This window comes from Xenopus laevis, chromosome 1L (genome assembly GCF_017654675.1).
Source record: "Xenopus laevis strain J_2021 chromosome 1L, Xenopus_laevis_v10.1, whole genome shotgun sequence".
NCBI classification, from domain to species: domain Eukaryota; kingdom Metazoa; phylum Chordata; class Amphibia; order Anura; family Pipidae; genus Xenopus; species Xenopus laevis.
In genome coordinates this window covers 148,605,733-148,621,591 of record NC_054371.1, presented here as the reverse complement: position 1 = coordinate 148,621,591, position 15,859 = coordinate 148,605,733, and the positions used below count along the sequence as shown (strand labels likewise).

Sequence of the window (15,859 nt, the reverse complement as noted above, 5' to 3'; positions counted from 1 at the left end):
CAGTTTAAATCTAAAGTGTAATATAATACAGATAGCCAAGGACATCAGTGGAGGACTTTGGATTTAATATAAGGAAGTAGCGACTGCTTTATTTAAATAAATAACAGACCAGTCATGTTGATATTCTAAGATAAAGACCCTGAAACAACACGTACAAGAATCTTGCTATCTTGCCACATAAAAGCAACTAGAAGTGGGTGTGGTGACATTTGCCATGTCCCATGTGACATTGTCAATGCCCAGAATCAAGTTAATTTTAAAGGGAATAAGATTGCAGAAAATTTAGGAATCTGAAACCCTGATAAATTGAGAACAATTAAAATGCCTTCTGTACCAACACCATCAGAGTTTATTTGCCATCACTGTGTTCTTTGTGTTCCAAAGAAGTTGAGCCCCCTTGTTTTTTCTTGTTTTATATTTTATAATCATAGTCTCAGGTTATTAATGTTAATTATTTTTATATTAAGGATATCCTGCTGTTCTCTGGGTGTCTGTGCATTTTATGGCATAATGAAATTCAAGGGTTTGTTGACCATTTTGGCACACTATGTAGTCTGAACCTAGGACTTAGAGCTGGTTTATAGAGTGTGAGGTGTCATAGGCTATCAGTCATTTTTTCACCTCATCAAAAATACTAGGAATACCTTGTCATGTCTTAGCTTACATGTATTTTTATTATTTACAGCAAGTATTTATTATGTGGCAGGGCTTTACCAGTTAAAAAGCGTCAATCTGCTTAAAAAAAGGACGAGTACTAATCTTTGTCTGGACAGCATAAATGACTGCTGACTGACTGACTAAACGTACACTAACAAGTTATTGTAGGTAGTGGTACTTATTAAGCTGTTGTAAACAGTTTCTTTGTTATCATGCTTAGGATTGACCCAGCTGGTCAATATTTGGTCTGCCATAACACGAAAAAGCAACATCTGCAACTGTGAAGGGGAATGCTTTGTGGAAAAAGCCCTACTTATGGCTGCTCATACCTATGATTTATGGAGAACACTGGATAAAATGAAGTAGAAGTCTGAAGACAATAGAAAACCCATGTGCAGGCCATGTACAGGCAACTATACAGCAAAATTTGTTCGAGCAAAGGCATAACTTTTTTCGCATTGCGAATAGTTTTTCCGTTACCGAATTTTATTACATTCCCCAGTTTGTTTTTACTTCTATTGTGATCCACCTTGCCTCACCAAACAGAAATACAGAGCAACAGTAGTGTAAACAGTATGTTCCTTTGGCTAGGGCTAACAGTGTAGATATCTTTAGGGCTTATCTACGGTTAACTTGTGAAACAGAAAGCAAAGGCTCTCAATGCCAAGTATTTGCAGCTTTGTTATCTGTCCTTGAACAAGTTACAGGGTGGAGCCAGCAGCAGTGACAAGAAATATAGGGGCAAATTCACTAAAGAACGAAGCGCCTAACGCTAGCGTTAATTCGCTATCGTATCGCATTTTCGTTAATCCGCCGATTCACTAACGGACGCTAGTGTAAATTCGCTAGTGTTACTTCGCACCCTTACGCCTGGCAAATTTGCGCAACGGTCGTAACTACGCAAAATCTCTGACGCGAAAATTTTTCTGAACGCTACCTTTTACGCCAGACTTCCTTCGCCACCTCAGACCAGGCGAAGTGCAATAGAGTAGATAGGGATTGCTTCAAAAAAAGTTAAAAAAATTTCTACGTCCCAAAAAACGCTGGCATTTTTTCTTTTTTATGGGTGCTAGGCTGAAAAAGATGAAAAAATTTTTGGGGCTCCCCTTCTTCCCCCCTACATTTCCTAACTCATGGCACCTTAACTATACAGTGGGCACATGTGTAGGGCAAAATAAATTTTTTTTTGGATGTTTTGAAGGTTTCCCAGGCTTGTGTAGTGCTGCTACATATACCTCCATTGTAACTTCAATTTGGTGACGTATGCAAATTAAGCATCGCTAGCGTAACTTCGCTTTGCTTGGCGAATTAACGCTAGCGCAACTTCGCAACCTTACGCTTCCCCTGAGCGCAACTTCGGATTTTAGTGAATTTGCGTAGCGCTGGCGGAAATACGCCTGGCGAAGTGTGGGAAGCGGACGCTGGCGCAACTACAAATCTTAGTGAATTTGCCCCATAGGATTTACAGAAGAGTCACAAATTAAAGGAATATTTAGAGTGTCTTTAATCATTGTATTGAATTTCCTCTATTAATTGTAATTTCTGGGCAAAACTCTGTTACTTACCTAGCATCAGGTATGGAGCCTGTTGTCTTTATGGGCACCCAGCTCTCTGATACTATAAAATAAAACCAAACCCAGAGTCAAAATATACAGATTACATTTAAGAAAAAAAATTCTAGCAAGCATCAAATGCTTGGTTAATAATTGATACAAGAGATTTAGATTTTGATCAAACAAAACAAAATCCAATTAATTTAGGCATAATGAATTTGAAACAAAGTATTGAATTCATCTTTGCTCTGTTTCACCTAAATTATTTGTCAAATTCAGAAATCCCTGGGATTAAACCTAAAACTTGAAGTGATCCACCCAGTGCAGAGCAGTGGTAGGTATTTATAATATCCTTAGAGCTGAGCAAGGTGAGCAAATACATGTGAAAGAATACAGTACAGGTGTAAGGCTGCATCTATGTCGGTGCTCCTAGCATGTGATCTCATTGTGCCCTCATCAGTGCAGTGGTGTCAAGGCTTGTCTGTCTGTCACTTTTGCCTGCCTCTTTCCATGTGCCTTGCCTATGTAGTGTAAACTCTCTGTGTCTAAATAAAGTGTAAGTCTGTTTCCCAATACCTGTTCTGTCTTTGCTCCAGTTCCTGCTTCATCTTTAGCCTCTTCAGCATTTATTTCAATAGGGCACCGGTCTACTATAGTGCTACCAACCCATATATCCTTAGGTTAAATTTAAGCAGCAATGGAAACACGCCCCTTCTTTTATGTTTATTTGTAGATTTTGCCTACTTGGGACCAGCAGATTAAGGAGGCAGCACCCCACTTGGAACATTTGTTGGAGTTTTTTGGATAATTTGCATTTAACCCTTGGATCATCAAACATTTGATTTTGACCTATGGAGTACTTGAACTTTGTTTTTATGTGCATTATTTGGTTTCACACACAATTGCCTTTAACTAGTTAGCACCCCTTTCTCGCATCTACATTATTTTTAGAAGGTTATAGATGGATGTATTCTAATGAACTTTTTATTTTGTCTTCCCTTTTTTTTAATTTTTAGATTCTCCATTATGCCTTCTAGCAACCTGTCAAACTAAAAACCTTTTATGGTAATGGTTTTAAATGTGCAGGAATTGCTTACTAAACAAAAATTATCCAGCAGAATCTCTGCAAGCAGACTACCAAATAAGCAATCCTCTCATATCAATAAAAACTACTATAAATTTGCATAGTTCCCCAGAACCGTACCCATAGTAAATGAGCCCTACAGTGTTAATATTGAATAGCTGGAAACAATTGCAATTATCAGCATTTAAAAGTATTAGGGGCATAGTTATCAAGAGTCGAATTTGAAATTCAAATTCAATAAGACCAACTGAAATAAAGTCAAAGTTTTTTTTTTGTCCGAATAGGTCCGATTTCGATCGTACCAATCGTACGAATCTAAGTAATAGCGCATTCAAAGTTTTCCCTCCAAAGTCTAACAATTGACTCCAAATTGGTTCTAGGAGGTCCCCCATAGACTAAAACAGCAAGTCGAATTTTTAAAGAGACAATACATGATAAATTTCGATATTCAGATTTTTTTCAAATTATAATCAAATTTGGACTATTCCCTAGTTGAGGTACATAAAAAATTGCTTGAAATTTGAATTTTTTTAATTATTGAATTCGAAAATTCCCCTCAACCTTTGATAAATCTGACCCTTAGTGTACTTATCTGTAGAAATAAGTCAAATCAACTGGACTTGAGTTGATTTGACTTATTTCTACAGATATACCATGACCTGGATGAACCAAAAATACCAAGAGAAAAAAAATTCAATTAAAAATACAAATATCCCATATTAATTGTATAAGTTGGCTTTATATTCGATTTAATTCCCTTTACATGAGCATGAATACATGCAAATACAGTATATTGAGTATGGAGCATGGAAACATTCTTGGTAACTTTTTCACTCAATTAGCAGTAACAATAAAAAAAGTTTTAAAAAATACATATTAAATAGCAAGAAAGCATACATTTTTGTAAAAAAAACTGTATAACTCAATGAAAAAAAAATATTCTCACATTACCTTACTTTTCGTGGATTGGAAGAAATATTTGTACTTACTGAAAACATTTATATTTTTATTTGTACAGGAAAGAAACTCAAGCTGTAATAAATCTGAAAGTCTCATCTCTTTAAACACTGTGAGGATATGATTTTACAAACTACATTTTAAAAACATTTAGGGGGTTATTTATCAAAGGTCGAGTTTGTGAGGTTTTTTATACCTCGAATGAACTCATAACTCGAATGTTTGCTTATTTATGAAAATACTCAAATGTAAAAAACTCGAATCAGTGAAAACTGGAATATTTGTATAGCTCAAGTTATCGGTGAAAAAAACCCTGAAACACCTTTAATTGATCGAGTTTTCGAGCGAAAAACAGAGAGAAAAACTCAAACATCATGAAGGCTACAAACATCTTCAATTGGTTCAAGGGACCTCTGCAATTGACTTCTACATGACCTCGACAGGTTTCAGCTGGAGTATTTTCGATTTCAAGCTAACCCAAAAAATTCGAGTTTTTACTGAAACTACCTTAGAAAAACTTGAACATTTTTCAGGAAAACACAAGACATTTGATAAATCTGCCCCTTAAAAGTAACAGTGACATCATTTTCAGCACAACTAACAGCCTAATTAGAAGAACAGAGGTAAAGAGAGAAAACAAAGGAATGCTGAATAACGGCACTTCAAGTTGTATATGAATTTACCTGTGTTGAATATGGACAAATCATCCATTATTTTACCATGACACAATCCACCAAAAACAAATATGTTTTCATCAACAGCAGCAACACTGTGCCACAGGGTAGCAGGCGCTTTTCCATTTGCTATTAATTTCTTCCATTCTAAAGTTCCTATAATATAGAAAAGTATACAAATGAAGCACCAAATGTAACATTGCTCTGATTTATTTTTTGCCGAATAAAGTGTAACTTCAAGTAAAGATACTTTAGTTCCTTTATTTAGCTATTCATGAAAATTCTATTTTTTGCATTTACAGGATATCAGTACTAAAAAATTGACATGAAAATAATCAGTGTGGACTATGGCTCAGAGTGCTCTTGGCATCACGTTTCTTCACTGATTCTTATCGTACATATCTCTTATCTGGAAGCCAATTATCCAGAAAGCTCCGAATTATGGATTGGAATCTATTTATAGCAAATAACTCTAATTGTTGTATAACTATTTCCTTTTTCTCTGTAATAATAAAACAGAACCTTCTACTTGATGGTAAGTAAGCTGCATACACCCATATTGATGGCAAAACCATCCTATTGGGTTTGTTCAATGTTTTAAATGATTTTTAGCAGACGTAAGGCATGGAGATCCAAATTACAGAAAGAACCCCCCAGGTCCCGAGCATTCTGGATAACAGATCCAATACCTGTGATTTATATCTGTTTTATATATATTTTTAGTTCCTGAAGACGGCTCCAGCTGTTGAGCTGAAACGTTGATCAAATAAAACCCCTTTTGTTTTTTTCATATATAGACCTGTTTGGTGCGGTTTTCTTTTTGATTATTATATATATATATATATATATATATATATATATATATATATATATATATATATATATATATATATATATATATATATATATATACTGTATATATATATATATATAAATATAACTGGAAATGCCGGCACAGCACGTATACTGGTATAAGGTGCCTGGGTGCAGAGCTACAGTATGTATTAGTATTTACAATGGTTCTAAAGAAGCTAGCACCCACAGAATTTATGGAGAAAAAAAGGTTTTTATTTTAACAGAATAAAACTAATGTTTCAGCTAGGTCCCTAACCGAAACGTTAGTTTTTTTTCCGTAAGTCATGTGTGTGCTAGCTTCTTTTGAGCCATTATATACAGTATATATATAATACACAAAAGCCATGAATATCTTGTAAATGATATCCTTATAAACGGTGAGTACTGATGTCATCAGTTATAAACGGTGAGTTCTGATGTCATTTATGTCACATGACTCACTGAAACTTGTGTATTATAATAAATAAAGTACCCCCTGTTGCAAAATATGAGGATAAAAGAAGTAACCTCGGAGTTCCATGACCTGTTTATGGTCATGAAACTCCTCAGTAACTTATAATATCCTTATAATTTACAAGAGGGGTACTATATAATTATACTTTGCATTTGTAGTGAATAACTTATAAATGTAGTGTTTTCATTTTGCTTTTCTAGCCCCCATATTTGGCATAGAATGACAGATCAGTCATAGTGTTGGACGAAGTTCATGATTACTCAGTTCTCTTATTGGTATAATAGTGTTTATTCACAGCCTACAACTTGAGTACATAGTGCTATATCTGTATCTGTGTATCAATATATGACACTGGTTATGCACAGTTTTCAAAAATAAGAGAGTATAAGGAGCTGATGCCTCTCAAAACCTTTTCATATTTCCATCTTTGCACACAGGGCTTTTTCAGAAAGGGACAACTGTAAACATAGGTTAATGTTCCTTCTAATATGTGCACACACATTTTTGTCACACAAATGTGGAGGACATAGAAATGTTTCTATACACACATAATTGAAAGCCACTGGGGTGGGCAAACAGGTTTTATACAGGCTACAAAATTATAAGGAACATTGGAACAGGTTCTGCAGTAAAATAGGTTTATGGAAGAGACTACGACAATAGAACAATGAAACCACATATAATTAGGGATGGGCGAATTTGACCCGTTTCGTTTCGCCAAAAATTCGCCGCTGGCGAAATGTCGCAGATGCCCATTAAAGTCTATGGGCGTCAAAAAAATTTTGTCGTGCGGCGAAATTGTTTTGACGCGTGTCTTTTCTTTTTTTGACACACGCCGCCATACAAGTCTATGGGCGTCATTTTTTTGGCGAAAAAATGTGCCCATCCCTACATATAATCAAGTATTTGTTATAAATATTACTTTCATATTTTTTTGAAGGGATCAAATAATCATATCAATTTTACTGCTTGAATCATCTGAAAAACATTAAATTATAAATTATTTGGCTATAACATTGGTAACATTTTGTCACGCAAATTCCTTCTTACCCAAATCAAATGCATACATTCCTGATAGGCTTTCATTTGCATTTTGTTCAGACCGGCCTCCAAATAAATAGATTTTTCTTTTTACAACACTGTGAATATTAGATATATACATGTTAAGAAATCAGAAAGATCCATGAAAGAAGTTTTGCTACATATATATATATATATATATATATATATATATATATATATATATATATATATATATATATATAAACAGATGTATCTGATATCTGCTACTTCGGTAGTTGATTCTTTGCAATGGAGAGGAATAAGCGGAAATGCATCCGCTCTTTCCCTAACAATAATGTACAGGTATGTGATCCGTTATCCAGAAACCCATTATCCGGAAAGCTTTGAATTACAGAAAGGCTGTCTCCCATAGACTTCACTTTATCCAAATAATCCACATTTTTTTTCTCTGTAATAATAAAACAGTATCTTGTACTTGATCCCAACTAAGATATAATTGATCCTTATTGGAAGCAAAACCAGCCTATTGGGGTTATTTCATGTTTACATGATTTTCTAGTAGACTTAAGGTATGAAGATCCAAATTGTGGAAAGATCCATTATCCGTAAACCCCAGGTCAGGAGCATTCTGGATAACAGGTTCCATATCTGTATAGCATTTTCCTACTATTTTCATCATAAGTGGGGCCTATTTATTAAAATGCAAGATTACGCTTTTTCTGTGACTCCAGAAAATCGCAGTGAAAAGTGGTCAAAAATTAAAGTTTTCTGAACTCAAACTTTGAACTTTAAGCAATCATAAAAATCATAAAAATTTTGAAAATCCTAAACATTCGGTAGCGACTGTTACTATAATCGAGGGGCAGTTTTTTTTTCAACATTCAAGCTGTTTTAATTTTCGAATAGAATTTGTAAAAACTATGAAAAACATGCTTTATTCTTGACTTTGTACGTATATATTACAAATATAAACAAATTTGCTACATACCAATTTATCAATGAATTGGAGCCAGTAGCAATAAATATGACACTTATGGGATTTCTGGTGCAAAGTTACATTTTGTTTAGGTCCTTAATATAAACATTTGTATCTTCTACTTCAGACAAAACTTTGTATATTGCTGAGAAATTATAAACAAGAATTGGAATATATACTGGTATTATTTTAGACAGATTTCATCCAGTACTTACCACATGGAATGTCCTTCTCTTGGAGAAGGGATATGACCATTCTGTGGGATAACTTCCCATGTTAAATCACTCTGAGAAACTGTAAAGAGATACACAGTGGAGTCACTCACAGTTACAGTGGGTGGAGCCATGAAACACTTTGAGTAAATTATTTACTGTAATAATAGAAGAACCCCTGGCATATATTTTTAATTTGTTACATACAGTAGAAACCTGGAGGTACCCAGTTTCAAAGCTAGTCACCTATGACTGATACAATCTTGTGTCAGCAGAAACACTGTTTTGTGCACCCATTACTAGTTGACTTGAAAGGTTAAAGGTTACATTGCCAGATTTAAGGTGTAGACAGAAATATGGGTAAAATGTAGCCACATTTCTATCAGGCAAGGACTAATCTAACACGTAGATGCAGTCCTCCCCCTAAGGGCCAGCATAAGCCTCTGACATAGTCGGATTGTTTGACCGGGATCCTCATCATTAGATCAAACTCTACCTCAAACTGAACCTAACTAAAATGGAGCTCATGACATTTCTTCCCAAACCAAAAACACTTTTTCCGTTGAGTTGTTTTCAGATTGTTCTCCAGAAATAAAGCCTTTTTTTTAATCAATTTCCAATTACCGTTTTTTCCAAATTCTAAATTAAAAGGTGAGTGTTCCTGTCTCTGGTGTTTCAGTCGGCAGCTCAGTAATTCAGGTGCAGACTCAGGAGCTTCTCTGTAGTATTAGTACCCATTGTATCAATTCTAACAGCTGGCTTTAATGAAACTCAGGGATTCTGCTCAGCAGGGCTAAAGATAAGAAATGTATCAACTAAATGTATCAATTAAGAACAGTTTAAAAAGTCGTCGACCCCCCCCCCCTCCCAGAGGGGTCTTTATTTCTGGGGAACTATCTGAAACCAACTAAACTGTAAAAAGTGTTGGAAGGTGAACAACCCAAGGATAGCATACAAAATCCTTCTGCTAACATTCAAAGCTCACTCCTCTATTCCTCACTACAATTGTTCACTTGACTTGAGTTCTTGCCCATCTCCTCTGCTCATCTCAAAGCCACCATCTTATTACACTATCTACACCAACTGTCAAGTCTCATCTTAAAACTTTTCTTGCTGCTCCTTACCTCTGGATTTCCATCCCTGAATTTCTCTGAACCCATTCAAAAACAAATTCATATTCCAAATTCAACTTTGCCCTCCTATATGTGCTTCTATGTTATCTACTAATTTAGACTGTAAGCTCTACAGGGTAGGGACTTCCATCCTACAGTGTATTTTATCACGTGAAACTTAATCCTGTATATTTATACCTATTTATACCTATTTACTTACTATAATTTAATACAGTGCTTGTTTTCTCTGTGTGAATTTTTCTGTATTGTAAAACTGTTCATCACACAAATATACATTAAGGGGCCGATTCACTAATGGTCGAATATCGAGGGTTAATTAACCCTCGATATTCGACTAGGAACTAAAATCCTTTGACTTCGAATATCCAAGTCGAAGGATTTAGCGCAGATAGTTCGATCGAACGATTAGAAGGATTTAAATCCAATGATCGAAGGAATATCCTTCGATCAAAAAAAGTTAGCCAAGCCTATGGGGACATTGACTTCGGTAGCTTTTAGAAGGCGAACTAGGGGGGTCGAAGTTTTTTTTAAAGAGACAGTACTTCGGCTATCGAATAGTCGAACGATTTTTACTTCGAATCCTTCGATAGTCGTAGTCGAAGGTCGAAGTAGCCCATTCGATGGTCGAAGTAGCCCAAAAAAAACTTCGAAATTCTTAGTTTTTAAACTTCGAATCCTTCACTCGAAGTTAGTGAATCGGCCCCTAAGGGTGTGATGCTGTTTATGCCTGTTCTGAATGGGACTTTCACATTGAAAAATACTTGTCATAAAGGTACCAGTATGTGATAAAGATGCATAAAAATTAAACCGGGAATTAAAGTAAAATGAAAGCCCAAAAAAGAATATAGTTATAAATGCTATTTTTGTGAACGAGTTGATTCTCACTTATAGTAACTTCCCTTAGCAGAGCTACTGATTAAAACCAAAGGTATGTACCTTCATGAAACTACTATTATTTCAAGAAGGAAATGTCATGGTTAAAGACTTGTTAAATGTATGTTATCTAAAGCATATAGACCACAAACAGATTGGTAATGTTTGCTCCCATACTGTTCCAGCTCACGTGTATTTGTGTAGTCAGTCATTTTCCTATGTTCTTAGGGGACTGTCGTATAGATTGCAGCTTACAAAGAACATATTTCCATGGGTCAGTGACAGTAACTACTTTAACTCCTTGGAAATAACTCCAGATATATTCATATCCAAGCAAAAGCTTACTTGACAACATGTAGAAATCATTGAGATACATTGGCTCTTCATCCTAGTAAAACAAAAAATTGATGTCATTTGTGACCAAACTCATATGGTTTATATATACATGCCTTGGGCACGTTCTGTGATATATAACAGTAGTTTTTGGGTTAACGGCATCATTTACAGTTTTATTCTGGTATTTAAGAAAATAAATAACTGTATAAATATGCAGATTAGCTGTTTGTAATGGATTCATTCTGCATGCTCAATGCAAAGTGTTCATTCCTTATGCAAGGCAGCTATTGGTATATGTATTGTACACCAGCCTTTACAACAGTTTTATAAATATATCCCTGTCATAACTGTTATAGCTCTAAATATCCCCCAGTCAGGGAATTTGTAATAAAAGTGTTTAATTTTTTTTCCATATAGTTATAAGATATAAATTGATTATTATTGTGCCCCCTTAACTTTGTATTAAATAGGTTTAATTTTTTTTCATATAGTTGTGAGATATAAATTGATTTTTATTGTGCCCCCTTAACCCACATTTTTTTGCCTTTGCAGACTTAACCACGCTGTTTTGCTGTCAGGCATCCCAAATCTGTGACTCATTATGCAATTAGCTTGTTAAACCATATCAGTGACTCATGACATGGATAAGTTGTTTGCAACAGGAAAAAAAAGTTGGGTTTAGTAACTCAAAATCCAATTTTAAAGGGTTTTAAACTTAAAATAAAACCTTGAAAAAAAATTTAGTTTTTCAAATTGAAACTGGAATATCTATGATTCCCTTGCTGTTCTCTGCTTGCAATAACATTTACATAAAATTATAAATTTACAATATACAGAATTATGAAATGTCTTTTTATTATTTCAGTTCCCCTTTACAGACTTGTCAACATAATTTTAGGGAGTCACCTGTATCTATACCCTCAGCAGGGACAAAGCATTGTTTGGTCAGGATGTATTTAACTTTATGTAAAGTACTAGGGAAGATGTATTAAATATAATACAGGGGATTCAGAAGTATTCTCACTCTAATTTTCCCTATTTTCTGGACTGTTTGGAAAGTGTTAATAATTGACACATTATTTACTGTTAAATAAAATTGGTACTGGGATTAACAAGGATTGATAAATTAGGCCCAGTGATTTTGAATTTACTTACCAGTGATCTACTCGTGGCACAACCTCCAAATATGAAAGCAATATTTCCAGCAACTGCTAGTGCATGTCCATGCCTAAGTTGATTGAAGAAAAAAAATAGATCGTTTATACGGAATTAAAGGAATACTACATTTTAAATTATTTTTGTATTTATTTGCTTTAGTTGTGAAACAAGCATTTGCAAATACAGTCTATAGTAAATATTTAAGGGGTGGTTCACTTTTAAATTAACTTTCAGTATGTTATACAAAGGTTAATTCTAAGTAACTTTTCAACTGGCCTTCATTTTTTCTCTTTATAGTTTTTGAATGATTTGCCTGTTTCCATCTTTCAAATGGGGGTCACTGACCCCATCTTAAAATAAATGTTCTACATCATACTAAATTGTGAACAACGCAGTTAAGCCTATACACACACACAAATACACTAGTCGACAGGCAAGGGTCAAAACACAGGTCCTTGCGGTCCTTGATCACAGGGAAAAATCAAACCTCCCTGACTGATATCTGGCTGATTTTCGCCCAGATATTGGTCGGGGTGCCCGGCCGGAACGCCCCATACATGGTCAGATAAGCTGCTGAATTGATCTAAAGGATCCGAATCAGCATCTTAAATCTGCCCATCTTCAGGATATGGACACTCATGCAGATTTTTGCTGCGTTTTTGGCACGGTCCATGGTGGTTTTTTTTAAAAAAAGCTGACCGCTGCATAAATACGCAATCTTAGGCAATGGCAAATTACGCTAAAGTCTGCGAAAGTTTACGTGTGTGTCCATAGCCTTACATTTCTGCAGCATTATAGGTTGTCTAAACAATTACTGCATAAAGCATTGTTTTGAGCTTTAATTAAAGATGACAATGCAAATTATTCAAATTGGTGCATGCATACAATTATACATAAGCACACCATGCACCATGTATGAAGCAGACAAAGGCTTAAAGGGGCACCCTTAACATGGAACTGCAGCAGACGGAGCATAAAGAGTTGTGTAACTGATATAGATTATATGATTGCCCAGAATCAGCAAGAAAATAATTCTTGCAGGAACAGTTCTATTTTGTAAAGGAAAAAGTCATAAAATATAAGATGGTATAAAGTTATGTGTCGGCTCTGAACCCGATTTATCACAACTAAACACAAAAACTGTTGTATATTAAATTGCTTATTTGGATATAACTATGCAAATTGGGTCCAGTGGCTCCCTAGGAACCCTATAAGGGAGCCTGCATAGATACAAAGGAGCTTATATAAAACAAGCAAAACAGCCTTTAAAAGTGTATATTATAATGTATATGATGCCTTTTCATTTTTTGGTTGTTCATGGACAGTGTTCAGATTTTAGAGCGGCTTTGAAAGTTATAGAATAAGTTATCTTTCTCTGTAAGTTAAATGTTGTCTATTACATTATACTGAAATCTGCAGACGTAATTATATTCCTTTCAACATGTATTTTACCAAGCTGAACCTGAGCATCAGTCACAATCCTAGTGCACAGACACCATGCCTGGTACACTTGGAGTTCAGAAGCACCGGAAGTGGCAACTTCTGGCAGATTGTAACATGTCTATAGCACTATATTCTAAATCTGTGGGAAAAACCTCCTTCAGTTATTATGGCCAGCAAGATATATATACACATATACATTTACACTGCAACTTTAGGACTGATATATCTAGCTACTGCACATAACATAAGTACAATAGTTAAAGAAATATAACTTACCTTGGAGTTGGAGGGTCTCCTAAAACATCTTTTTGTACCCAGTGACCACTTGCCAGAGCCATCTTCTTGCAACTAAACTAAATTAAATAAATGAAAACAATCAACATTATTACTTCTTCATATTTTACGATCTAAAAAACATGTATTGCCTCAGTTCATTAATCCTATTTGAAGTTTCCAAAAGGAAGGCATCCTGTGTTTTCCTGTTTGTCTTTTTTGTGCTACCTACCTGACAAAAGAGATAACCTTAAACACCTTTACAGCCCTTGCTATCTCCTAGGAAGTAGAACACATCTAGAGTATAAAGCGAGGCCTTATTAATATTAAACACAGTTACCAGGAGCTTTTATCTGTGGTTTATTTTACTTGCCTGATGTTGCTATGACAGTGTACACAAAGCCGCCCAGTAAAGTATAAAATCTGCATATACTGTTCCCAGTTGAAAATGGCATACAAGTCAAGTTAAAGGGATATCTGATCCTGCTGGGTCAGCCGATCATTGTGGATTATATGTACTTGAAAAGCAAGTACATATAATCTTCTCTAAATGCAGGAACCTATTTGACCCATAAACATTTCTAAACAAAAAAAGTTTATTAGGTAAAATAAATTGTGAGATTATGTTACTGCAAAGTAACTGACATAATAATAGGGAATCCTACCGTCACTTAAATATATCAGACCATAATAGAACAGCAAAGGCTCAGTAGTCTATTGAGAGTCGTTTACAGGTTTTTTACCATATTCAAATTCAAATCAAATTTAAATTTTATTTGTCACATACACAAACATACATAGTACGACATGCAGTGAAATGCTTGTTGCTGTGCAAGCATTTCATGCTAAATGTATGGCCATGCTAAGAGAGGGCTCTGTCACAACGAAAGGAGTGTAATCCCTCCCATATCTATAATGAATCCATGGCTGCCAAACTGTAAGAAATTTCTTATGAGTGTCCATTAAAATACTTTTAATCACACCTCCACCACTACTGTTGGTTAAACAGAAACTACACTACATTTTCCATATGGACTGGCTGGAAACCTCTACTAAAAAAGAACATAATACATCTAAATTCTTTAATACCTGGTCAACTTACATAACACACCTCCCACAACGAATCAAATGCCTCACAGTCTACACCTTTAGGCACACCTCATGGTACGACATGGAAGCCTTGAAGGACCTCCCTTTGGTCATGGAATCATCCCAATATCTAGCAACGCTACAACAGGAACAATTACAGCCTGACATTGCGCCTCCCAGAGGTCATCAGACTAACAGATTGCTAACCTCTTATTCAAACTAATCTTCGTTGGACCCCACCCCCCATGCTATTCACCTTAATTGAGCTGACTGTTTGAAAAGTTTTTTTTAAATGTTTTGAACTGTATATCATGATCACTATAATGCCTGCTTCATAGAAATATGTGCAGTTACTTCATGTGATTATACTTTATCGTATAATAAAAACAAGTTATAAAAAAAAAAAAAATACTTTTAATCTTTTCCAGGGCCATTGTCCAGTCAATTCTGTTTTTGAGAGGTTCAATCGGAATCTGTTTAGTCTTCCAAGCCTTGGCGATTGTTCATTTTTGCAGCTGTCATAATCACCATAAACAACTGAAATTGTGAGAGTGAGCTCATCCGGTTTCTTACATAATAGAGCAGAGGTAGGAAGCTTGAGGACAGAGATGCCGAATATAGAATGAACCATAGTGTAAATCCTGAACCAAAATCTCTGAACATTAGGACAGGACCACCAGACATAAAACATGGTACTGTAACGTATGGTATCCCAAAACCCAGAACAAAACTCAAGGTCTCGGCTCACACTTCTGCCTAACAACCACCTTTCGCTTCAGGAGGAGCACTCCTCTACTCGGATGCTGACCAAGGGAGAAGTTCTGGGCAGACAAGGGAACTGTAACATATTATTTTGTGTCCACCAGTAAAGGTTCCAGGGCTTATCCCTGGAGGAAAAAAGAGGAATGCCCAATATCGAGGCCAAGTGCAATGCTAGAGATTTAGTTCCATACCTTTAAAGTTAGTTGAAGGCACAAGCTAGCCCAAGAGGGTCTTCTGGAGGGTAAGCACCATACCAGTGCTGCTGGGGAGTAAGGGGAGGAAAATTAACTCTGGAAAAGTTACCACCCCGAACAAAGCGTATAATGTGGGACTCAAATTTGCGTAAG

At 35.5% G+C, this 15,859-nt stretch overlaps 1 protein-coding gene across 1 annotated transcript in view; it reads right to left on the bottom strand.

The window, feature by feature from the left end:
* Positions 1-15,859, bottom strand: part of LOC108714819 — a 45,289-nt gene that overhangs the window by 25,783 nt on the left and 3,647 nt on the right. Inside the window, exons 3-9 of the mRNA XM_041584676.1 lie at positions 13,665-13,741; positions 11,943-12,015; positions 10,797-10,839; positions 8,449-8,527; positions 7,285-7,373; positions 4,935-5,081; positions 2,223-2,274 (exon numbers count right to left, since the gene is read on the bottom strand). Of these exons, the coding sequence (XP_041440610.1) occupies positions 2,223-2,274; positions 4,935-5,081; positions 7,285-7,373; positions 8,449-8,527; positions 10,797-10,839; positions 11,943-12,015; positions 13,665-13,741 (560 nt within the window). The remainder of the gene's footprint in view (positions 1-2,222; positions 2,275-4,934; positions 5,082-7,284; positions 7,374-8,448; positions 8,528-10,796; positions 10,840-11,942; positions 12,016-13,664; positions 13,742-15,859) is intronic.